The sequence below is a fragment of the Mchenga conophoros genome, linkage group LG23 (genome assembly GCF_057382185.1).
Source record: "Mchenga conophoros isolate Kocher_MC1m ecotype Shallow Benthic linkage group LG23, M_conophoros_male_GT1.1, whole genome shotgun sequence".
Taxonomy (NCBI): domain Eukaryota; kingdom Metazoa; phylum Chordata; class Actinopteri; order Cichliformes; family Cichlidae; genus Mchenga; species Mchenga conophoros.
This window is the reverse complement of record NC_140547.1, coordinates 6,886,745-6,912,549: the sequence shown is the minus strand read 5'-3', so window position 1 is coordinate 6,912,549 and position 25,805 is coordinate 6,886,745. Positions and strand designations below refer to the sequence as shown.

Below are 25,805 nucleotides of genomic sequence, written 5' to 3'. Positions count from 1 at the left end.
GCATACATGCGTTTTTTGCTCAAACTGGAAATTTACTCCTGGTAGTTTGTTCAGATTGAGGTCAAATCACATTCACACCATAAACGAACCACACAAAACTACCTCCTCCAAAGTGTCTCAGTGCGGTTGGTTTTGTCTGCACCCGAGCGCGATTACTGTGTCACAGCTACACAAAGGAACGGCACCAAGGGGGAAAACAAACCAGAGTTCTGCTCTAAGTTTGGAGACAAATGTTTGTAAAATATGAGACTTTACTGATTATGCTTTAAACACATGTTTTCACACAAAGAAGGAAGCAGCCCAAGGAGCAATTTACATATACTTTATAATTGTTTCTTTTTTGCCTTCTTTTCTTCTCTATTGTTAAACAGAGAGCGAGTGAACAAGAGGAGGGTGAAGGATATAGTGAAGGAGTTTACGCTACTGTGCAGAGGTCTCCATGGTACAGAGTACGCCGCTGAGTACTGAAACTCTACCCTTGAACTTTTACCTAACCATGACCTGTCTTCAGTGCAAAACAGCTGGATGCCACAACTACACAGTTCTCTTGAACCCCTTCAGCGAAGATATCATGAAATGATTGTAATGTAACCGAACCCGCTGCAGAACAAGACATGAAACCATTCCAGTGCAGACGCGCCATTGGATTAATGGACAAACATTAAATCCATGGCTCTAGAGAGGCCATGATTTCTTTTTTCTTTTTTTGTTATAACCTTGATTGTTTCTCTCGCCCACTTGCCTCTCTTCTCTTACTTAAAGGTCTTTTGTTAAGTCAAGCTTTGAGGAGAAGTGCTGCCACACATCTCCTTTTCTCTCTGTCTTGTTCTGCCTTTCTAGATCTTCCTGTGGTTCCTAGATTGTTTCCTGGTGATTAGCATCCATATGAAATGGTAGTGGTATCGTACGTAGCTACTTAACATTATTTTCAAAATGAATCAAATTAATTATATAAATGTATATGTATGCACATATATTAAGACAGTGGTTTTCAGTCCTGCTGCTGCTATAAAGAAAGGAGAAAAGGACCAATCTTAGGGGGAGAGGCGGGGGATTCTGCAGGAAGACTGACGTCGATATAATATTTAGTCCTACTCATGCCCCTTGTGATCTCTGCATTTGCCAAATTATCATGGATCTTTCATTTTTGTGTTTTGTTTTTAAATAAATGCCTTTTATGGGATTTATATGGAGACAGAAAGCTGAAGACCACATTAACTTGGTCAGTCTTGCCCTGCCCATTGTGTACAGGGCTGTACCTCATGTACATATGATTCCACCCAGTCATATTGCAGTCTCCTCAGGTTTGTAGATAGTGGGTAATGCAGTGGTCCCTTAGGTGAAGCAGGGCTGCCTACAGTAACAAAATGAAAGGAAAATAAATTGTAGTTGCTGGAAGAGAACGCGGCCCAAGATGTAAATGAAGAAGGGACTGCTGGGAGGGAATAATAATCCTGACGGTGGACTGCTTAGTCACTGTAATTGTGCAAAAATATTAATCAACTTGTGCATATTAACAGTTATTGCTGAACACTTATGTGTATTTGAGTGTATGCGTGTGTTCATACCTGTATGTATGAGAGGTTGTGCATGAATGTGTGCGCGTGTGTCTGCACAGATTATATCTTTTTCCACTTGTTTAGTGCACTTATATCAGACCTACAGTTCACATGCATAATTTCTGCCGGTTTTTTAAAGAAAGAGCCCAGTCATCCATTCGTATCTTCATACCACTCTTATTCAGCTTACTCTCTTCATTAAAACTGACCATGCACGGCCAAATATTTCACCTATGCTGCTCACCAGCAACCACACCCATCTATTAAACCTCCTTTTCATGTGGAAAATCATTGCTGAGATTCATCCGTCTTATCTGTTATTGACACCAACTACTGCTCTTAACGAACTGCTTGCAAACAAGCTACCCAGAATCCTTTTACCCACCTGGGTCACTGCCTTGGAGAGGACCGAGAAGGATTAGAGAGTTCAGTAACAAATTGCAAGACCGCTGAGAAAGTTTTTTTGAAACCGACATTCTGTGCTCATCTAATATGCCTGAGACATTATTGGTGAAGTGATGCGAGGGCTGTAAAATACACTGTCTAGTGAATCAGCAGGACCAGCTGACACCTAATAACACTCAGCATTTGAAATGTACTTTGTGGTCTCTGATAAAACTTTATCTCAGTCTAATCCTTCTGTCTTATCCGCGGTGCCTGCAGACATGTAGCATGTATGTGTTTTTGTGGGGAGGGGGTGGGTGGGGGCGAGGTAGGGTAGAGATGCGATTTGTGGAGTGAGATCCGAGGCATGAATCGGCTTTGGAGTGAGCTGTTCTGCTTCAGAGTCTGATATGAACTGTGACGTCGAACGCCGATCCTCTGTCGGTGTTTCGCTCTTACTCTGAGGCGAGGAAATGAACAATGTTTGTCACAGTTTAAAGAACGACTTGTAGGTGGAGGGGAGGGAGGTATGAAATGTACTTGGTTTTTTTTGTACCTTGGCTTTAATTTATTAAATATATCTAAGACTGCAACTCTTGACTTTTTATGTGTGTGTGTGTGGGAGTATTTTTGTTCTTTTCCTTCAACACTTGCATTAAAATGTCTGCAACCTCCTGCATATATTTTCCAATTTTCAAAACGTTTTACACAACTAAGAAAATGTCTTCAATTGCTTTGTTTTTTATAGCTTGAGAGAGTGAGCCTATTATGCGAATTTACAACTCCATATTTCTGTTTTTGGACTGCACCAGAGCAGCACTGTATTACTCACAGTTCAAAATAGTAGTTATTTACCTTATTCTGCTCCTGGGTGCAAACCCAGTGTATCCTATCCTCTCTCTTTAATGTCACCTTTAGTTAGAGCCAACTCTTTTCTGATTGGCTGTACCTGGTACATCAAGTTTAAACAGCAGTTGGGGGCTATTTCTTTACTCACAACATGAATTGTGTCCCTGAGATGACTATATTACCTGCACCCACAGCAGCTTTTTGCTTACAGGGTTTATTTGCACATATATTTGAATGGTAGCGTCAGAATTTGGCATAAAGAACATGAAAACATGGATCTACCCTGCCTTGTATCAGGCTTGTGATTGTGTTGTAATGATGTGGGCAATACTTTCTTGGCACACTTTGGGCCCCTTAGTACCAAATGAGCATTATTTTAAGGCCACAGCTGACCTGAGTATTGTACCTATCTTCTGATGGCTGCTTCCAGCAGGCTAGTTTGTGGTGTCACAAAATTTAAATGAACATGAGAGTGAGTCCTCTGTACTCAGATGGCCTCCACAGTCACCAGATCTGCAGCAGCTGTGTGATGTTTACTAGCTTACTGTGGACTGAGATCTCTGAGGAACTTTTTCAGCACCTTGTTGAATTTTTGCCACAAAGACCCGAGGCAGGAAAGATGTGCAGGGTGAGTTTATATGAGAAGAAATAAGGAAAACAGTAATTGGCTCCCTTGAGCTGTATACAATTCTTCAGGATCACCGGGACAGGATGTTAGAAATACTAAGATTAATAGTCGAAGTAAACCCCCAAAGTTTTCCAGCATGAAGATCTAAATGACATGCCCCCCCCCCCCCCCCCCCCCGTTCTATTAATTTCAGCTTGTTCTGAATCATTTTAAATAAAAAGATTCTTTTCATGTGTTTTAGAAATTTTAAAAGGAAAAGTACAAAATAATTTACAAGTTGCTTCCCTGTTGGCAGTTTTCACATTAAAAGTTCAAAGCCTCCCAAAACTCACTGACATCGCTGAAACTTCTAGTATGTTTGCTGATAATGATAAACAGACTGCCATCAACAGGATTTACAAAGAGGATTTATATAAAATAAAGAAATAACCTGTTTTGAAAGCATTATCCTCCTTTTGTCCTTTTTGCCCACTTAAAATATCTTTATAGGACTGTTGTGCAATTTCTGGTCCTGTTTGGCCAGAACTCGATTGAAAAAGGCATTTTTAATGGCAATGAGACTTTCACAGAATAAATTAAGGATAAATAGAAATCACTTTGCCAAAACAAAACAAAAACAAACAGATTCCAGCTTCTAACTTGTGACAGGAAAGTTCACTGTTGCTCAAAAGTAGTTGATATCATTCATAAGAAATATGGCTGAAATATGGGATAAAATTGACAGATTATAAGCCAAAAAGTAATTTACCACAGTTTAAATACTGGGGATCATCACTGAGCAAATACTGTAAATCACTCTTTGCTACGACACCCACTTGCGCATGCGTCTTGCAGTTTGAGTGGCTCACACGTGGGTGCAGAGGTCCAGCCATCCTTCCATCCATTCAGTCAGTCAGTGTGCAGACCGCAGCTAACCCAGCCGCTTTCAGTCTGTCCTGCAGGAGCAGAAGTCACTCCGGGACTCCAGCAGAGACCAGGTTTGATCCCAGACAGCGTAACTGCTGCTGCACGTAAGTTAGCTAATGTGCTTTCTGCTAACTCTGCTGCCTTTTAGCCGCTTAGCTTCCACACAGGAAACATGGAAAACTCCCCCAGCTCTTTTTAGACACGAGTCACTTATTAAGAAGTTGTATCCCTTATAATGTGTCGTTGTTGTGTTTCAGTCAGTTGACACAGAGGTGTGTGTGTGTGTGTGTGTGTTTATGTTGAAGGGGGTTGCAGTTTGTAGCGTGTTAAACACTAACAGAAAACTCCTGACCGTGCAGTGTGTGACCTGCAATCAGTGGGCCATTTGTCAGGATCAGGATTGTGTGTGTGATTTTATATTGGACATAGTTCTGCATTTATTATTGTAATGTAGGTTTTATTAAGTGTAAAATTAAGGAAGTTTAATAGAATGTTCACCTGAGCCACAGCAAATATATATAAGGAAATGAATAAATACTTTTGAAACCATGAAATCATAAGTGTTAATGACAAACATCTCTTATCTCTTGAAAATCTGATGACATGAATTATTTTTTAATTAGAATATTTTTAATGAGTGCTAGGGTACTGCTCATTTTTCTTTAGGGGAGCCCGGAATTTCTTATGTGGAGGAAAAAAACTTATTCTCTGCACATATGTCAATACATGTAGAGTACAGATCAAAGAAAACCTTCACATGTTGGTTTTCTAACCTTGCAAAAGTGTTATACATGTTTATAATTCAAACAACTTGAGTCTGGATCTAGACATTTTCCAGATGTTTTACCAAAAACGGATTAACTTTTTTTTGTAATTAAAAATTGGAATAGTTAATGACTTGAATACAACTTTCAAACTTTGTTGTGGTCCCTGGGTTGTATGTTCAACATGCTGATATCGTTGGCTTTCTGTGACGATTTGCAACCTTTTTCTCCTTTTGAATCAAACGTACAGTGGACTGAAAACTTTTAAAAACTACAAATAAATTGAGATCGTGCAGTATTAATAGTTGTTATTTGTTTTGAACTTAATGTACAGTAAATGAAAATTAGATTTCAGTGCGTTTTCTGCTAATGTAAATTCTTAGAATTTCAAATCAAAATAAAGTGATCTGTACCAGCGTTCTTCCTCTTAGCTCCTGTTCCACCTTTGTAGCAAATTTCATGAAATTCACCTCTGTAGTTTGTGTAATCTTGCTGAAAATCCAAAAAAAAAGACCTTTAAGAAAAAGCCTAAGTCGGAGTGAGAATTTATCTTGTAACATCCTCTCTGTTCTGTGTGCCTTCGAGGTCCTTGGTACAAAATGTGCAGATTCAGCCTCCCTCCTCTTTCTTTTATCCCTTCATTAAATCGCTGACTCCATGATGATGAAATCCGGGCGCTGTGTGGCCCATAGCATGTTGCAGGACTCCAGTTCTTTTTCCTGTTTGGGTTCAGAATGACGTGTAGCCCAATCCTGCTATAGCGTAATGGTTTGTAATCAAAATATTTAAAGCTCTTAAAGCTTTTGAAAACTGCCATATCTAAACATAGATTACTCTGCTATACTGATAGATGGCTTTCACAGCCTCTCTGAGGTCTTGCGGAGGTGTTGGAATGGGTTGTAGGCTTTTTGCACTATTACGAGTGGCCTGCTATCTCATTATTGGTTTGTCTTGACCTGAATCGATCTGGAGACTAGGGTCGGCACACTTAATATTGGTCATCAATTTCATACTTTGGACTCTGATTTAATGACTCGTTACTTCAGAAAATGCAGTTAGTAATAGGCTAAATCAATTCTATTGACAAATGATGCCTAAAATTCACCTTCTTTGACCCTCTACAATTGATTTGACTAATGCACTACCCTCTGCCTTTAAACTGGATTTGTGTATCTCTTCATCAGTCATGGCTGTCGTGAGGTTCTACAGTAATGAAGCTCTGAAAAGTCGGGCCTTACAAAGGGCAGCAAAGCTCTACCCACATCTGTTAGTCACGACCGAGCTGTGCTACAATGTGGAACTGACAGGTGAGTGTGTAACAGGCCTTGAAGATGCTAATTATTATGGATGTGGGTAGAATGAGGATTAAAGTCACTGAATTCACCTTAAAGGTTTCTTACTAGTCTACCACTTAAAATGTCACATTTACATCTGTTTATAATGTTTTGTCCTGCTGTGATTTTTCTCCTGCAGGCTGCGAGAGTCTCAGCGATGAGCAGAAGGGGGTTCTACTCTGGTTGTTTCGTCATCCTCTGCACGCAGAGCCGCTGTCTGAGAAACCAAACCTCACAGAGGGCAGTGGGGAGAAACTGGTGGAGATCGGGCCCAGGTACTGCTGCCTGGTTTTTAGAGATAATTCATTTGCATCTCAGTCTTTTTGCTTAGCACAAAACACACAGATGCCATCTGCAGTTGCTTTACCAGGCAATCCCTGCTCTTATTTCGAAAGTTCAGTCACTGCCAAGCAGCTAGCCCTGGCCTTTCCCTGTGAATCCTGACTTGATGAGGTCCTGGCTAGGTAGCAATCAGCTGCTTTACCAGCGAGGATCCGACATCCACCTCCACTGTTTTTGGATTGCAGCTGGGATTGCTAGTCCTTGTTCTTTTTTGAGATCCACAGCACCTCTCTAACTAAAATGGTTCAGATATTGCAGTCCTAGGCAGCAGGTCGCGATTACGAGCTGGAAGAAAGATACAAATCTGTACCTGTGCATTTTCAAATGTTTGTGTTCCAGGTGCTGTATGTTTGTTTTCTTGGCAGTTGGCGATACATTGTGCATTTCTATTTGTACTCTATTCTTTGACCACATATACCCCAACTTTTTTTCTTTCTTTTTTTTCCCTCCTGCCTTAGACATTGTCATTCTGTATGAATAAGATTCCAGTTAGTGAAATGAGAACTTAAGGTTATGAAATACAGGAAACAAAGAAGTCAAACTGGTAAACTACAAACAAGCCAGGCCGTGAGGGTTCTGGCCAAGACGTTTGTGACTTCCTGTAGCATACATTAAAATAAATACCGTCTGTACTGAACAATGTTAGGCAGGTGTTCACTGTGACTAAGGGTAAGTAATATGGAAATCTTTAAAAGTGCTGAGCAGACTGTAGGCGAGCCTGACTTAAAAGTAAATAGGGAAACATATGGTACAGTTTTAATTAAAATAATTCTTTTAAATCGTTCATATGAGAGAAAGTCTACATTATAAAAAAGTCTTTTATGTTATATTTTCAGGTTGAACTTCTCCACTGCCTGGTCCACTAACGCTGTGTCCATCTGCCAGAGTGCCGGTCTCACTAATGTCACCCGAGTTGAGCTGTCGCGCAGGTTTCTCATCAAGGTGCGAACACACACACACACAGAAAAATCTACGCATATATATATACTTTTCTTTTTCTTTCGCGACTTTACTTTCTGGGTCTAATGTGAACTGTCTCTGCTTCAGCCCAAGACCGAGCAGAGTGTGAGTGAAATCAGTGGAGATGTAAAGAAGCTGATTGAGTGTCTGTATGACAGCATGACGGAGTGCATCTATCAACACCCCATCACCTCCTTCACTGTGGAAACAGAACCTCAGGCGGTGTTCGACGTGGACATCCTGGGGAAGGGTCGCTCAGCCTTGGAGAGCGCTAACGATGAGCTGGGTGAGAATTTATTCATTTTATATTTTTTTACACTTTAATAGAGTTTCCTTACTGGGGCTCTCTTAATTAATGGAGCATTATTGAGCTTCATCCTCTTTTAATCTCTGCTTTTACTTTCCTCAATCAGTCTTTTATTGCATTTAATGAACTGTGACCTGCCTCTCTCTTCTCTTTGTCTGCTCTTCCTTTATGCTGCTTCTCAGTCTTACAGTGGTCTGTGAGTACACTGCTAATAACGTCACATGATGCATGACATTATTACTTAGCTGGTTGAAGTCACAGGACGGCAGTGATGCTGCTGATTATCTTGCACGTGCACGTGTGTGTCTAATGTAAAACCCTAAAGAGATAAAGGCTCAGTCGATTGAAGGACTGAATAAACTGATCTGAGTGATATTTGAAGCCAAGATTTTTGTTTTGTTTGTTTCTGGTTGACTAAAGGTTTTTAGTCCTTGTACCTGACCATTTTCTTTGTTAGTTAGTTTGTTTGTTAAGGTTTGTAACACACAGAAAACAAGGGACTGAACCAGTGCTTAGTCCACACATGGCAAAAAACTTACAACATATTATTTTATTTTTTATCTTTAAGTGCTTAGTTACAGGCAGTATGTCATAAAATCCCAGTTTTACAGGCATAAAATGGTATTTTTGTACCCATGAGGTGATTCTTAACGAGCTATTAACTAAAAATTTGGCGTATCTCAGCATGGTGTGTAGTTTGTCCTTAAAAAAATTGAGTAAACTGGAGAACAAATGACTTATTGGCAGACCTAAAAAAAAAAAAGGTGAATGGTATCTGAAATGGAGTAAAAGCAGAAAACACTGTCAGTCATGGACGGGCCTTCCCGGAGCCCTGACCTCAGCATCACTGAACACTGTGAGATCATCTTGTCATCGGTTTTATAACCGTACCGACTCTATTTTTGTCTTAAATACTATATTAACATTAACATGCAAATAAATTAGAAGTGGCTTGAGACATTACTGTATAAGATAATAAAAGCAGTTAAGTTATTTTCCTAGAAAAAGTTGGATGCAGCGGTTAATCACACTTTAAAATCATTTTTGTTTCCCTAGTGACGCTGATTTTATTTAAGGATCATTGCTAAGTTAAGGTGTGTCGTTTCTAAGTCGTTCTTGGTTTTAATATTTTCTTACTTAAATTATTGCTATTTACCGCTCTTAACGAACCATCTTTAAAATCCATTGCAGTCTGTCCAAAATGCAGCTGCACATCTTTTAACTGTTTCCAAGAAGAGATGTCTTGCATCTTTATTCACTCTCTGTTAGCTTTAGAGTCAATTTTAAAATTCCCGTTTTAGCTTTGAAGCTAAAGCGCTCCAGTATCTCGCACTCGGTGTCTCTCCTTCGGGTTTATGAGCCCGTTGTAACATGATCTTCTATTCGCCGACCTGGAGCTGCAGTCACACTGCGGTGAAAGCTGTAGGCTGACAGAAACAGCCAGTTGCAATTGTTTGACCAGACGACCCTGTGTCCTCTTCAAACTCCCTAATTTTTCCTTTAAATAATATTTAAAGTTCAAGGAAATCTCCTGCAAAAACAAGCTCAATAAATATGTGATGATTTCTGACTTGCCAAAATGATTAAGATTGCAGTTACAGCCCACAGTAAAAATACTTTTTGCAGCCATACGAACAAGTCAGTTCTGTCATCTGTGCGTAACGGCGATTTTCTGTGTAATGACCCAGAACTGTAAAACATTTCATGTGTCTGCACGCTGAGTGATTATTTCCTCCTAATAATGTGAACAGGTTTCAGGCTGACACCAGCCACAGCGACAGAACGTGGCGTGCGTTCTTATGTTCATGCTCTGCTTATTCGCTCAGCTTCATTAACATTCACAAGCAGCTCAAAGAAATGAGAATCATTTCAGTGCACGTACTTTGTAGGCGCCGCCATGCTCGGCTGGTGAATTGAGGAGATAATTAAAAAGAGGTATATGTGGAATTTGTTCTGACTACAGCTGCTTTGAATCCTTGTGAAATCAATTTTACACTCAGTGTTTTGGTGTTTAATAGATGGGACACAAGTTTGTTATGCAGTGTGGATCCTTGGAATACTAATTGTAAAGTGTTCATGCTAAGTACTGCTTAAGTTTAAGTGCAGTGGAAGTGATCAAATTTATGTATAAACGAGCCAAAGCCATCTCAGAGTTGTCGGCTTTCTTGTGTTTTGAAGCATGTTTGAATGCATGGGAGTGTGTCGATTGATTTTTGTTTCGCCCGAGGGTTAGATGATATTTTTCCAAGTTTATATATAGAGAACAATTCAGGGGAAGAAATGCTGACCGAAGCGCTGTGCACCTTTTTAGAAGAGCACGTTTTGAATCGATAGTAAATGGATGGAAACTACTCAGTGCTCTTTAAATGATCTGGTGATGCCATGTGGTTGTTTTTTCAGTGTTGAGAAACTTTATGTATGCACTTTTTTGTGGTTGGTGCAGGCTTGGCCTTTGACTCCTGGGATCTGGACTACTACACATCGATGTTCCAGAGGATTGAAAGGAACCCCACCAGTGTGGAATGTTTTGACCTGGCCCAGTCCAATAGGTGGGGTCGTCCGCAGTGAACAGATTGGCGGGACTGCTCTGTGTGTTGTGTGTTTTTGGTATTTATACGCTGCAAGGCTTTCTTTGTCCTTCCCAGTGAGCACAGTCGTCACTGGTTCTTCCGGGGGCGGATGGTGATCGACGGGAAGGAGCAGAAGGAGACTCTTTTCAGCCTCATAATGGACACGCAGCGGCACAGCAACCAGAACAACGTCATCAAGTTCTGCGACAACAGCAGGTAGTAGTGGCGACAGCAGGGCGAGCACACTCGTGAGCGTGTCTGTCTATTTTGGCTCACTGTAAATTTTCTGTGTGTGTTCAGTGGCATCAAAGGCATGGAGCTTGAGTTCATTTACCCAAAAGACCCATCCCAAGCGAGCCCGTATGAGACTCGGCGCTCACTAAGACATGTCATCTTCACAGCAGAGACGCACAACTTCCCGACTGGTTAGGGCGCAAAAAGTTTTGTACTTATTTAAAATGCAAGTTTCTGTTTTTACCTGAGATTAATCGTGAGCTGGATGGACATTTTAGGTGTATCACCGTTCAGCGGAGCAACAACAGGGACTGGTGGTCGTATCAGAGATGTCCAGAGTGCCGGACGAGGAGGCCACGTCATTGCTGGCACTGCAGGATACTGCTTCGGGAACCTGCACATACCAGGTCCAAGACTCTATGCATCTAACAAATTTCCCACATGTGGGACTAATAAAGGTTATCTTATCTACTATTTAAGGGCAAGCTTTAAAACAGCTGTCCCCAACCTTTGTTGCGCCATGGACCGGTTTAATGTCAGACAATATTTTCACGGACCGGCCTTTAAGGTGTCACAGATAAATAAAATAAAAATAAAATGATACAACTAAGACAAAAACTGTGGTGTTTTGTAAATACTAAACACGAATTCACTGTCTAACTTTAGTAGCAGCGTCCTCCTGAAATGCAGCAACAACATTGAGAGTAACGTCCTCCTCTCTCCCCCTTAATGCTCTCTGGTTGCTATGGTAACATGTAAATATTTCTTTCAAAATAAGACGCACAACTACAACACGGGAAAAGACCCAAGGAAACAGAGTTGACGATAAAAACCCTGAAAATCATAAATTTCACACCCGAGCATCAACTCTCGCGCCCCGGTACCAAACGACTCATGGACCGGCCCGGGGATGGAGGACCGCTGCTTTAAAACCTACAGGACAACAAATTAAAATCCACATATTAGAGTTATTATAATATATCACAAGTCTTCACTTCACAGAAGTTTTAAATACCTAAATATAGTTTTTATCGATGAGTCATTTTGGCACCATGTGAGGCTGCTAAAATGGTTTTGGTTAGAAGTTGATGTTGATCAGTGAGTTGCCAGTTGAGGAAAGTAAAAAGGTGGTTTCATTAAAGTATAATAATTTTCTCTTTTAAAGGTAAAATTGAAGAATTTGACCACATGCATTTAGATAAACCTAGATGTCATCTGGATAACAGTTAAAAAGAATCTGAAAGTCTTGAATGATTTGCCACACACTTGGCATCTGTACAGAAAATGGATAATGGTCTAATAATGAAACCTTGAGGCACAACATGCCAAACGTAAAATAGATGCATTTTTGTTAATAAGGTATCAGAAAACATGGTTGGACTGTGCTGCACAGAAACTGACCTTGAGTCAACATGTCTTTCCATCTGTAGGATATGATCTCCCATGGGAGTGTAAAGGAGAGGGATGGGAGTATCCCTCCACCTTTGCCCCTCCTCTGCAGGTGGCCATTGAGGCCAGCGATGGAGCGTCGGACTACGGCAACAAGTTTGGAGAACCTGTCCTCTCAGGTAGGACGACCGTACACACTAAACACATAAGTTTAAACAAGAACGCAAATCCAATACTATCTCTGTTGTTGCAGAAAATTCATTTTGTCTCTTTTCCTCAGACTGCTTCCCAAAAACATTGCATCTTTAAATCTGTAACCTGTTTTCTAACATAACTGTACAAATTTATGAATGACTATCGAATTATTTTGGCACTTCTTTAACACATAACCTTCCTTTAGGCTTTGCTCGTTCCTTCGGCATGCGGCTGGCTAATGGGGAGCGACGGGAGTGGATTAAACCGATCATGTTCAGTGGTGGTCTCGGTTCTATCGAAGATCTACACGTGAAGAAAGAAGCGCCAGAGCCTGGTGATGCTTTAACACACTGTGTGAAATGACATTAATCAATTCAGAGGCTATATTTACACACATTGATCAGAGACTCTCTGCTGCTCTGCTGTCCATCAGGAATGGAGGTGGTGAAGATCGGAGGGCCGGTGTACAGGATCGGTGTAGGAGGAGGAGCAGCCTCTTCTGTTCAAGTATGGACACTACAATTAATCAATGACCTCGCGTGACGTGAATGTTTTTCAGTATTTAAGTACATGTAAACTTGTAGGTTCAGGGGGACAACTCCAGCGACAGGGATCTGGGTGCTGTCCAGAGGGGAGATGCTGAGATGGAGCAAAAGATGAACCGTGCTATCAGGGCATGCCTGGAAAGAAGTGGCGGAAATCCAATCTGCAGTATACATGATCAGGGGGCAGGAGGAAATGGTGAGGAAAATGTGGCTTCTTTAAGAGGTTATATAAAGAAAGAGAGAAAAACCAAGGTATTGAACCTATACTCTCATTTCTTTTTTTAGGTAATGTGCTCAAGGAGCTCAGTGAGCCAGCAGGAGCTGTGATATACTGCAGTAGATTCAAGGTAATCACCACATGAACACAGCTTTCTGTTTGTGTTTTTAAACACATTTCTTGTATTTTCTTTTAAATAGATAAATGTCTAGATTTTTTTTATGCTTTGTGTTGTAGAAAGGTGACCCCACACTGAGTGTGCTGGAGCTTTGGGGGGCTGAGTATCAGGAGAGCAATGCCCTCCTGCTGCAGCCATCAGATCGGTCCTTCCTGGAGAGGGTGTGTCAAAGGGAGAAGTGTCCTGTTGACTTTGTGGGAAACATCACAGGAGACGGCAAGGCACGTTTTAGACTGGCTCGAGTCGATAAATGCACATCTATCATACCGGTCATTTCACCTTGTTGGCTAGGTCATAATGCCACAAGTGTCTCACTGAGTAAATCCACGCTCAGTGAATTACTGATTTCTCACTCAGATTGTTCTGGTCCGTGACGAGGGAGGAAGTGGCGATGAGGCAGACAGCGGGCGTTGTCCTGTGGACTTGCAGCTGGAGTGGGTTCTGGGAAAAATGCCGCAGAAGGAGTTTAAGATGGAGTCACTGGCCCTGAATCATCAAACACTGAGTCTTCCTGCTGGGCTGACTGTCAAAGATGCTCTGCACAGAGTTTTACGTTTGCCTGCTGTGGCGTCCAAACGCTACCTGACCAACAAGGTGTGTGTATATACCCGTCTTACAGTCTCTTGTTTTTAGAAATAACTTGTGCAGACACTGATTCTCTCTGTTGTCTCTCTCTCCCTCCATCAGGTGGACCGGTCTGTGACTGGCTTGGTTGCCCAGCAACAGTGTGTCGGCCCTCTTCACACCCCATTGGCCGATGTGGCTGTTGTTGCTCTATCACCTTTCAGCCTAGGAGGAGCAGCAACAGCCATTGGGGAGCAGCCAATTAAAGGGCTGGTGTGTCCTGCAGCAGGGGCTCGCATGGCTGTGGGTGAGGCTCTGACCAATCTGGTGTTTGCAAGGGTAACAGAACTAAAGGTGAGTAAATATGCAGAAACAAACAAGCTTAATTAATATATCGCAGATATGCAAAAATGTAAAAAGGTGTATTTTTAATCCCAGCATGATGTAATTATTGGAATTTTATTATTATTATTATTATTTTTAAAATCTTGTCAGGATGTGAAGTGCAGTGGTAACTGGATGTGGGCTGCTAAGCTGCCTGGAGAGGGGGCATGCCTGTGGGAAGCCTGCCAAGCCATGTGTGCAGTCATGGGTCAGCTGGGAGTGGCCATCGATGGAGGCAAGGACTCTCTGAGCATGGCTGCTAGAGTTGGAAAAGAGACGGTCAAAGCTCCAGGTACTCTGTGTGTGTGTGTGAGTGTGTGTGTGTGAGAGCTGTCTAAACTTAGCTTTTGCTCTGCTTCTTTTTCAGGTGCTCTTGTTATTTCAGCATATGCTGTTTGCCCTGACATCACTGCTACTGTGACGCCTGATCTCGAGGATCCAGATGGCAAAGGTATAACGCACACACCAAGACTCAAATCTGTCAGTGTTTTAATGGCATAAAAAATAAGTTAATTTTCCTTAGTTTTTTTATTTCTATTTTCATGCTTCTCTAACTCACGCTGCGCACATCGTGATCTCAGTAACAGACAGCTTGCCTCTGACTTTTTGTCCTCTGTCTGCAGGCGTGTTGTTGTGGGTTCCTCTCAGTCCAGGCCATCATCGTCTAGGAGGCTCTGCCCTGGCTCAGTGCTACAGCCAGCTGGGAGACTGCTCTCCTGACCTGGACCAGCCAGAACTATTGACAGCCTGTTTCAACACCACTCAGAAACTCATACACGGTCAGTTTGCACAGGGAAAACATCTCCCTGCCACAGAAAGGGGAAAAAGTTGGCATCGAATTATACTGGGAGCAAAGTTTTCTTCAGTGTGGTTTTTTTTTTTTTTTTTTTTTTTTTTTGTCCCCCCCCCCCTTTCAGTTTTGTTTAAATATTCCTTTAAATTCTTACTGCACAGCCACAGCTCTGCACTGTGACGAGAGAGCCACCTAGTGGCTTGGAAAGCTCCTAAAAAAATAAGAACAACAACATGTAATCTATTTTGTGTCCTTTCAGATCGCCTGCTGAGTGCAGGTCATGACATCAGTGACGGAGGCCTTCTTACCTGCTTGCTAGAGATGGCGTTTGCAGGAAACCGTGGGATTGATGTTGAATTGACTTCACAAGGAGCTGGAGGTTAGAGCCTGAATGTGTTATTTCCCTTTCCTTACCAGTTAATTACACATACATAATGCAAAATAACTGTGTCTTTACAATCTTTTTCCACGTGCAGTCATGGAGCTGTTGTTCAGCGAGGAGCTGGGTTTGGTTCTGGAGGTTTCTCAGTCAGATTTAGAAACTGTGTGTCAAAGATACAGCGATGCAGGCGTCCAGTGCCTTCATATCGGCAGAACATGTGGCTTTGGACCAGAAGCCATGGTGAGATGTTAAACCTGGCACGGACTCGGGTCTTGTGTCTTTGTAAGGGATGACCGCTGTCTTTCATTGCACTTGTCTTCCAGATCAGGGTCCGTGTAGATGGAAAGGAGGTGCTGAGGGAGCTGCTGCCTGACCTCAGAGCAATGTGGGAGGACACGAGTTTCCAGCTGGAGCGTCTCCAAGCCAATGAGCTGTATATTAAACAGGAGGAGGAGGGGCTATCAAAGAGGACACAGCCATACTTTAAACTGACCTTTAACCCCTCTGAAATGCCCACCATCAGCCAACCTGGTATCAGTGACTTATTGTACTCCAGAATTGGAATTAATGGTTGTTTTTATTATGAAGTCAAACACTCTTTGATTATTTAATTGTCTATAAACTATAATTTAGCATAACAGTTGTACATGCTGTCAGAGGGTGTATCCCCACTGGGGAAGTCCTCCAAGAACAACAAACCTTTGAAACGTTTTATTCAGTTCGCTAGTGTTTCAAACTGCCAGCAGCAACACTGAACTGATGCAACAGCTAGCCGCTAACTGGTAATGCATTGTCATCCATTGTTGTTTTTCTTTATAAGTCTGTTTTATCTTATGTATTTTCACTTTACATCATTTCCCAGTGTGCTGAATGGAATGAAACCATATTTATTTAGTGGTTGGACAGCACCACTAAATTCTTAATCATTTAAATTCATCAGGTTTAGTCAGATATAATCATTTATTAATACTCTGTGATTTTTTTATTATGTTTTTTTTGTATTTTAAACTGTTCTGCTCTTTTAGCATGTGTTGCTGTGGTCAGAGAGGAGGGCAGTAATGGAGATCGAGAGATGTCTGTCTCTCTGTACATGGCGGGCTTTGAGGTCATTAACAACAGCTTTATGAACCAGATATCTGCTCATCTAAATCGAAACTGTGTTGCATGTGTTCATTATTGAGCTTTGCAATGTAAATGTGTGTGTAGGTTTGGGATGTCACCATGCAGGACCTGTGTACTGGCTCAGTAACCCTGGACCCTTTCAAAGCAGTTGTTTTTGTTGGTGGTTTCAGCTATGCAGACGTCCTGGGATCAGCTAAAGGTAAATGCACTCGCATGCACTCAGACGTAAACCACTGTGAGGTACATATTATTTTTTTCCTGCGTAACAATATTACTTTTTCATAAAGGTTGGGCAGCTACTGTTGCCTACAACTCCAAAGCCAAGGCTGAATTTGATCGTTTCCGACAACGTGAGGATACAGTGAGTCTGGGCGTATGTAATGGTTGTCAGCTGCTCGCCTTGCTGGGCTGGGTGGGAGAGAGCGAGGAAGGAGTGGGTAAGAGGACATTGCAAAGAAATGTTTCTTGAAAATGTGATTGAAATAAAGCAACACAATACCTTAGTAGTGAATTAAAACAGAATTGTTTAGAATAATTTTTAATCCTGATGTTTGTTTGTTTTTTCTTGGCTTTTTTATTCTCACCAGAATCTGAAGTGGTGCTGAGTCACAATAAGTCAGGCAGGTTTGAGTCGCGTTTTGTCAGCGTTGGGATCCAGGACTCTCCATCCATCTGGCTGAGAGGCATGGAGGGCTCAGCGCTGGGAGTCTGGGTTGCACATGGAGAAGGTAAAGTCAGATCAGCATGAGAGGTCTACTGCTAAGCAGGATTTGTAGTCAGGTTTAAACGAGCGTGCTTAGTATCATGACAGTGGGTCACAACTTACTAAACTAAATCACAGTGGTAACTTACGCTTAACTTAAACTCACCAGCAGTAAAAACAGTACCAACAAACCAGTTCTGTTCTATTGGAAAATGGTGTCTTAGAACAGCGGTCCCCAACCCCCTGGCCGGTACTGGTCTGAGAGTTGAGACTTAGGTGTGAAATTTGTGGTTTTCAGGGTTTTTATCCTAAAAACCATAAATAATAAACCATAAATCCTTTATCATTATTTTTTATTGTTTTTATCATTAACTTGGTTTCCCTGGGTCTTTTCCTGTGTGTCATGAATGACCCACATGTAAATAAGACTTCTATTATATGCACAATAAAGCAACGGTCCCCAAACCCCAGGCCGCGGACTGGTACCGGGCCACAAGAGTTGAGGCTCGGGTGTAAAATTCATGGTTTTCAGGATTCTTATAGTTTTTATCATTAACTCAGTTTCCCTGGGTCTTTTCCCATGTGTTATGAATAAATCTTCTTTTGTTGGTACCGGTGCTGGTTTTATTTTGTTGTATTTATCCGCGACACCTTAAAGGCCAGTCCGTGAAAATATTGTTGGACATAAACCGGTCTATGGCGCAAAAAAGGTTGGGGACCGCTTTCTTAGAAGACACTAGAGTAGGGGTGGGGGAACTCCAGGCCTCAAGGGCCAGTGTCCTGCAGGTTTTAGCAGGTGTCCTTGATCCAGCACAGCTGATTTATATGGCTAAATTACATCCTCAACATGTCTTGAAGTTCTCCAGAGGCCTGGTAATAAACTAATCATTTGATTCATGTGTGTTGACCCAGGGTGATATTTAAAACCTGCAGAACACCGGCCCTTGAGGCCTGGAGTTCCCCACCCCTGCACTAGAGGATCCTATGGAGTTCAAATATTCAGAGATGATGATAGATCAGGAGTTGATCAACCAAACATGAACAAGCTTGGCCACAGGGCATCCTAAGCCCAGGATGTTATCAGATCAGATATCATCATGTTGCCTACCAAACATCAAGGGGCTAAAATGATCCATATGTAGCATTTATTCTTACAACAGCTTGCAACTATGTTATGACTAGGGATGGGTACCGGTGACATAAACGGTAGTAACCAGACCGAAAAGCAGCGCACATTTCGGTGCTTTATTTCGGTGCTTTTTTTTTCCTGAGCTGTGATACACTTTAGATTCTAGCCAATCATTTTACGTTTCCGAGGATAGTAGGCGGGTCCAGGTACGTACGTTCTTTTAGAGCAGAGCTACAGATTAAAAACACCCAAGGCAAAGCGGTCAAAAGTCTGGCTGTACTTCACAGCAAAATATGCAAACTCAGCAGCCTGCAACAAGTGCTTTAAGCTGATACTGTGATACTGTGCAAAGGAGGTAACACCTCAAATCCGATGAAACACCTGGCGACGCATAGCGTTTTTTGAAAAGCCGAGAAATGCGCCGTATTTGATAGCTTGCTGCGAGACCTCACACCGTGCACATCTACTGCGGGTGGGTTGCCTGTTATCGGACCCGGAGTTAGCAACATCCCCCAAAAACACGAAGAGGAGAGTCCTGGCCCCTAGCCCTGCCAGTGTAGCAGAAATGATGACGGAGGATGATGCAGCAGCAGCCGTTCTTCTCTGCGTGAGTAGCTTAATGTTGTTCATGTGTAATTTACATTGAGTAGGCTAACCACGTTATTACATTAATGCATGTAAGGTGAACTAGCAAACATCATCATATCTACATGCGGCTGTCTTCTTGTTTGATGGCAGATACTCCCTTCACCCTGGCCAAAAAGGCTAAAATGACCAAAGAAAAAGTGGAAAACAGTTAAACATGAGAGGTTTTTGGACAAAGTTTATGTTTTTTCCATTGTTTAAGCACTGCTTCCAGCCAAGAGTGATACCATATATGCCCCGTAGCTGCAGAAAAGGCTAACATTGTTATCTTTTTACAAAAAAAACAGCTGAACATGAGAGGTTTTTGGGCAAAGTTTGTGTTTTCCATTCTTTAAGCACCGGTTTGAGCACCGTTTAAGCACCGGCACCGTTTCAAAAGTACCGGTTTGGCACCGGTATCGGATAAAACCTAAACGATACCCATCCCTAGTTATGACTGTTCAATTTTCAACAGGCATAAAATAGTATTTTGCATCAACAAGGTGATTATCAAGGCACTATTAGCTGGCAAACTTGGCATATCTTCTCATGATGCACTGTCTCTAAAAACTTTGCAGAAACTGTATAAGTACAAAAGACGATGTGGCAGGCTTAAAAGCTATCTGCAGGAAATAGATAGTAGCTGACATTCATGTCCTTAAGAAATAGGGGAGAAAGAAAAGCAGAAACCTGGCATAAGACCTGAGAGATGACATGTTTCTCTTCAGCTGATCTATCTGCTGTTCACTAAACCCTCATCAGAAATAGTCTCGGTGGAAGGTTGGCTGACGAGAAGTCGTTTTTGAGGGAGGGAAATGGAAGTGGGGGAAAAAGCTGAGGTATATCAGATTACACAAGAGCTGGACCGAAAATCTGTCGCATCTGCAAAACTCGTTGGAGGCTGTCGTGGTTCGGCCCTGCTTTTCAGCCATGGTGTTGGGATCTTGTCAGAATGTATGGAATTATGAATATAGGAAAGTATGCACTAAAAGGTGGTCATAGCCAAAATGTTCTAGCTTTATATATTTCCATTAAAACTTTGCACACGTCAATAAATCACTCAGCTATTTATCATTTTTCTAGCAGAATGTACAGAAATGATGAGCCCCCCTCTTTAAACTTGCATAACATCAAAGATTAATCTGGTTGCCTAACAAGTCAGTGAGTCCGTACGCTCTGTAATCAGCACCTGTGTTTAGTATTGATTTTTCCCCTAACCTTTTTCTTTCCCGTAGGTCTTGTGCAATTCCGTAGCTCTCGGGCTCAGGACCTGATTATTTCTGGTGGACTAGCCCCCCTCCGTTACCTTGACGACCAGGGTCATCCCACTGAAGAGTACCCTCTCAACCCTAACGGCTCACCGCAGGGTATCGCAGGACTCTGCTCCAGGGATGGCAGACACCTGGCCATGATGCCCCACCCGGAGCGCTGCACCCTGAGCTGGCAGTGGCCCTGGGCCCCAAGGGACTTCAGACCTTCTCTCACACCTTCACCCTGGCTGCGTATGTTCAAGAACGCAGCTTCTTGGTGCAGCAATCAAGAGTGATATTCCTCCATTAACATGTTTCTAGTGCTGTCAAAGTAGGGTGTCAACTAAAACTGCCATGTCTGTTTACGTTTTGTTGCCCAGCTTTTTACTTACTGGGGTACGCTGGTGTTTATGCATTATTACTGCCTGTTATACTTTATTGACTTATGGATTAAACATGAATTCCATAGGTTTAATCTGCATATTGTACAAAACTGCAGGTCTGCTGTTATTAGTGTTGGTCTGCTGAAACATCCACTACTGAACTTGCTAACAATAAATGATTTAATACTGGAAAAACGTGGTGTTGTGTGACATGATAAAGAACGGCTATATAAATCAATAAATATTGTTTATTTAAACGATAAAAACTTAAATTTATACAATGTCAAGTATTTACATGGATGTCAATAATACAGTACTGATGTGACACATGTTCTGTAGCTTACTGGAACAACACGTTTGTGTACACTGGTACAGATTTTTTTTTAAAGGGAAAACAAAGACAAGTCAAACACTTAAGGACTCAAGAAGGGTTAAGGATTTGTAACCACATCTGAACCTACAAATTGCATAACATCATATTTTTAGTTAGTTTAGCATGAACTCTGTAAACAGTTCACAAAAACACCTGGAATCTGAATCTACATTTAGGGAGGCTCAGACAACCTCTAACACCTTGACTGTTGCATGCTGTGCAGTTGTCAATATTCTTCTAACCACTAATCCAGCCAGAGGGAAGAAATTCAATAAAAGTCCATGTCTAACAGCTTGTGCTGCCACGCTCCAGCTGCTCATGCTCTCTAAAGTGAATCTCCCATCACTCCCTGTGAGGTTGTAGCATTTCCAGGTTGTCCTCTCTCTGGTGTTATTTGCTGGTTGATATTGATAACACAGATAAGGAGCAGGATGACCACCACCAGGTCGTCCAGGAGACCTAGCAGTCCACAGAGAGAGGGGTCTGTTTCTAGGGTACTCGATGAAGACACTGCATCCAGAGCAGGGGAGGAGATGGACATCACGGTCCCCACGCAGCACAGGGCAACCCTGAACAGAAACAGCCACACGAGTCCTCCCATGGTGCCCAGGCCACGAACCAGTAACTGCAGAAGCAAGGGGGTGTCACAGAGGTAGTCCGTTACCTGGAGGGGTGAGTATGCAGGAGGACATCAGACAACCAGATACCAAACATTTCAAGTTGGCGCAATCAAAAATGATCCACAAGATTTTTGACTGAGCACTTCGACATGGGTCAGGGGTATTCTGCTGATTTCCTGATGCTGCATTTATTATATTTGTGTCTCTCTTAAAAGCAAGAAATAAATTATTCTAAATGTATAGTCAAAAGTAGTTCCAGTTCTTAAGCATGAACGCTACAGGATATGTTTTCAAAGAAAAAAAACACACAAAGAAGGTCACGTGGCTTCTAGGTGTGTCATTGTGAGCTGTTGAGCTCATACCTCCTTTGTCTATCACTGTTGGTTAAACAGGACAATAACTGCTAGGTTGCATAAGAGGTATTCCCTTTTCTAACTCTTCGAGGAAATAATGAAAGAATTCTTTTCTTCCCTTTCAGATGCCCTGATAGATACCACGGCTTATGATATCTTAGAATAATAATAATAATAATAAAAGTATTCTTGGCTCTTCGATAGGTGAGTTTGCTGTTGGGGAGTAGCAGTACAATATTGTTACCGATGTTTTAACAGAGTACTGACCCTGCGCGGAGCTCCAGAATAACGTTTGTTGTAGGCTGTGATTTCATCGAGAACTTCTTTTGACTGCTGGTCTGATCGGGTCTCGCTGAACAGGTGGCAGAGCACGCTGACCTGCAAGATTGCAAGCATTTTTATTTCACGTCCACGCTCGTAACACATTTATGATGTACAGTAAAAGAACTAGGTGAATAACGCACCTTCTGTCTGCAAAGAGGACAACTGATTGCATCTAACCATGACCCATGCCTCCAATAGGTGATAAGACAGGGAGCTGCAGAATCAAACACAACTATTTATTTAACTCGTCATTTAATCTATAATAGATAGTATCAAGGTTGGATGAGTGCATTCATGCCATAAATGTTACTCAAAAGCTACAGATATGAACATCTAATTGACCATCTCAGATATGCCCAAAGAAATTCCAGGAGAAACACTTCCTAATAGGAATTTGCAGAATTATCCAGAATTTCAGGTTCTCAGTTCTACTGTTTAGTTTTTTGTTTTTTTTTAAAGCAATAAGTTTATGCACAGTCATGGTTCTGGGTCATAACTCTGCATAAACTGGCTTTTGTTGTTATACTTAAGCAATCTTTGGCTGCCACATATAAATATGAGATATTTTTAAAAATTCATATTGGAAACATGAGAGATCACCATCCCAAGTTTTGGATATTCTTCAAAGAATATTATGCGCCTTGAATATGAGAAGCTGTGAACAAAATATCAGTCCTCTACCTGCAAAAATGTGGTGTCTTTAGGTCTCCAAATCTGCTGGTAGAGATTGGACATAATATTTCAGGGATTTCAACAACAGTCATTATATGCTATCCACTCTTGAGACTTTATATTCATAGTGCCATGTTACCAGATATTTACACCAGAAAACTGAAGGATCTAGCTCAAGTTATTTAAAAAAAAAACAATCCCTAAATGACAGAACCTGAAATGTATTCCCCATTGAGAAGTCAACCTTTCTCCTGGATTCTTTTTTTCAGGCAAATCTAAGGTAAATGACCCTGTAGCAAAAATTACAAGAGCCCTTCTCAAAAGCAGATTTGTAAAGACCTGAACATTTTTACATGGTTAGCCTAATATACGGATACGAGCTCTGTTTTTTTATTCTATGTATTATACACCTCTCAGGTCAACTCATAGCGCAACTCTCCTTAATGCTCCAAGTGTAGATTATGAATTTGGGTTAATGATGCTGAGGTTTTGCTTTCCTAGTAGCGGGCATAAAACCTCCATCTCGCATCGTCTGTGAACACATACCTTACTGTGTTTGGTCGTTTGCTCCTCTATCTACAAGTGTAATGGGTGGACCGTGGCAAACGTTAATTATTAAAAGCCAAACAGATGGGCCAAACAGATGGGCCTGAAACAGCTACAGCACACTACTTCTACACTGATCAGTGAATAAATCGCATAAACTAAGACACGAAGTGTGAGCCCTAATCACAGATGATTGACCGAACGGGTGTGTGCATAAAATAATTAGAGTCTGAGAAGATTTTGGTCAGTTTGTGTAAATGTGTGCAGGATCTCGTACCGCAGAACAAATGGCCGCAGTTCGTCTGGACTGGGAATCTGGCCGTCTGCAGGCAGACTGGGCAGTGCCAGTCTCGTCTGTTCGAAGACTGACATGCCTGCATGGATTCCTAAAAACAGGAGAGACGAGGAGACATAGAAGAGAAGACATAAGTGAAAAGTAGGAAGAAAAAAAAGGACAATGACAGAAGAATCGATAAGCGTTTTCTATTCCTATTCCTGGTGTTCATGGATTTCAAGTGAAATAATCTTTGAAAAGCTTATACCGATGTAACGGTGAAACACAGAACACAACACAACAGAAAACTTTTGATTTGAGTCATGCAAGCAGTGACATCAACTTCCTCCACCAGACTGTGCCCCCAATAAAAGCAATAAATTACCTTTTTTATAACCCAGGAAGTGTCTTATAAATAATGTTTTCCCAGTTTCCGTGTAGGAGAAACTGTTTTAAAAATCCAAATTAATGTAACTCTTTAAGTTAAAGCATGAGATTCACCCAAGTGCTTCAGAGATAGTGACAAAGAGAAGTGTAACCCCCACTGAAAACAAGGAAATATAATAAGCCCCTGCATGACATGAGCTTTACTGTGAGTGTATGCGTTTGTGTGAACCACTCACCTTTAGGCAGCTCATATACATTGATGTTGACTGATCAGGTGTGCACAGCAAATACGTGGATTATCCTACAGGCGACCCTGACTCAGTGGAACTTCAGTCTGATCTGAAACACAACATGACATAGCAACATAGATAAACACACCTGTAATGCTAGTTTATCTAAATAATGATTTAATTATTGATGTGTGAGATAAAGAGAACAGAAGCTCAGCTCTTCTCTGTTTGCGGATTACGGCTACTGATGCTCCGACTTCAGCGTTCGGACTGCTAATTTAAATGGTTTGTAAAGCTTAGCCTGCACTAACAGGTGAAATATTTTTTTCAGATGGAAAGATGAAACTGTTAATAACAATATGCTCAAATCAAAGAAGGCTGCAGGTTTATAACAGATTTCATTTGTCAAATAACTTCAGTATCAATTTATGGCTCAGATCACCTAATGGGCTTAACATTAGGTCTGGTCTTTCATACAAATCAAGAAATCTGTAAGAAACACACTCAACAAATTCCCCCAAACCTTCTCTAACAATTTGGTAAAGCACAAAATCATATTTCTATTACAGAAAACATTGGAAAAAAAGACTCACCTGGACTTAAATCTGTTGCACGGGTGTATAGAGGTTAGGCAGATAGATAATCAGTGTCTTCTAGAAGGAAGTGAAGTGCTGCCCAACAGCATCACTGAACAAAATAAATTGAAGCTCCCTGTTAATGATCAACTACATTTTCCAATATCAGCTGGCCTGTGAGTCTTTCTACTTAAAGGGGACAGCATTGTCAGATCAATACATTGGTGCTTTGTACAAAACTCACTTACTTCCCTTTAAAATAGGCAGCTGTCAACCTTTAGTCTCAAAATAAATACAAAAAAACGAGAAAAAAAATCAACATATTTGTTCCTTCAGTCTGGCCAGAGGTAACCGGTTTGGGTCGCATGACCAGATCAAAGCCAGAAAAGATTCCTCCTACGCTTTGTTTAAGTAGGTTACATTTGAACTTGCCAATAATTTACCCAGAGTTTACTTAGCCAAAACCTTGTCCATGCAATGCTTTTTTTATATTACTACACCAAGGGTACTTCAACTGATCCTTTGATCCAAATCCAAGTTGCAATGTGAAAGTAAGAAATGTCTAAATCGGTGGATAGTAAAACCATTAAAAACAGAGTACTACATGAACATAGCATTGACTTACTGTGGCAAATATTTGTGGCAAAGCAACCTGTCTGGTAGTGCCAAATGTTGTGACAGCCATCACGTACTTTTCCAAGGCAGCTATTGCAGAAATATCTTGTCAAATATTTGCCCTGGCACTTCACCATACCT

General features: G+C 41.5%; 3 protein-coding genes across 4 annotated transcripts in view; 2 read left to right on the top strand and 1 right to left on the bottom strand.

The window, feature by feature from the left end:
• Positions 1-2,536, top strand: part of LOC146546555 (importin-13-like) — a 29,491-nt gene extending 26,955 nt beyond the window's left edge. Inside the window, exon 23 of the mRNA XM_085264246.1 lies at positions 372-2,536. Coding sequence (XP_085120372.1) covers positions 372-468 — 97 coding nt within the window. The 3' untranslated portion in view covers positions 469-2,536. The remainder of the gene's footprint in view (positions 1-371) is intronic.
• Positions 2,537-4,245: 1,709 nt separating this feature from the next.
• On the top strand, positions 4,246-20,890 carry pfas (phosphoribosylformylglycinamidine synthase). Of its 2 annotated transcripts, XM_085265056.1 has the most exons (28): positions 4,246-4,430; positions 6,275-6,397; positions 6,564-6,699; positions 7,603-7,708; positions 7,814-8,012; positions 10,477-10,582; positions 10,679-10,819; positions 10,904-11,028; positions 11,116-11,244; positions 12,268-12,405; positions 12,627-12,755; positions 12,855-12,928; positions 13,006-13,162; positions 13,252-13,313; positions 13,421-13,582; positions 13,719-13,955; positions 14,049-14,279; positions 14,421-14,601; positions 14,677-14,760; positions 14,933-15,088; positions 15,362-15,481; positions 15,579-15,724; positions 15,808-16,015; positions 16,510-16,589; positions 16,691-16,805; positions 16,894-17,043; positions 17,194-17,334; positions 20,298-20,890. In XM_085265056.1, exons 2-28 carry the CDS (start codon positions 6,277-6,279, stop codon positions 20,606-20,608), a joined length of 3,945 nt encoding a protein of 1,314 aa, XP_085121182.1. In that variant the 5' UTR covers positions 4,246-4,430; positions 6,275-6,276; the 3' UTR covers positions 20,609-20,890. The 2 variants fall into 2 exon arrangements, with proteins under 2 accessions (XP_085121182.1, XP_085121183.1); XM_085265057.1 differs by lacking the exons at positions 4,246-4,430; positions 6,275-6,397; positions 6,564-6,699; positions 7,603-7,708 and adding an exon at positions 8,216-8,229 and having other exon boundaries at positions 7,893-8,012.
• A 39-nt stretch (positions 20,891-20,929) lies between these two features.
• On the bottom strand, positions 20,930-25,419 carry LOC146546553 (E3 ubiquitin-protein ligase RNF170). Its single transcript, XM_085265058.1, has 6 exons — positions 25,068-25,419; positions 24,481-24,583; positions 23,861-23,969; positions 22,506-22,579; positions 22,309-22,419; positions 20,930-21,732 (listed from the first exon to the last, which is right to left on the bottom strand). Exons 2-6 carry the CDS (start codon positions 24,499-24,501, stop codon positions 21,394-21,396), a joined length of 654 nt encoding a protein of 217 aa, XP_085121184.1. The 5' UTR covers positions 24,502-24,583; positions 25,068-25,419; the 3' UTR covers positions 20,930-21,393.
• Between the last annotated feature and the right edge of the window lie 386 nt (positions 25,420-25,805).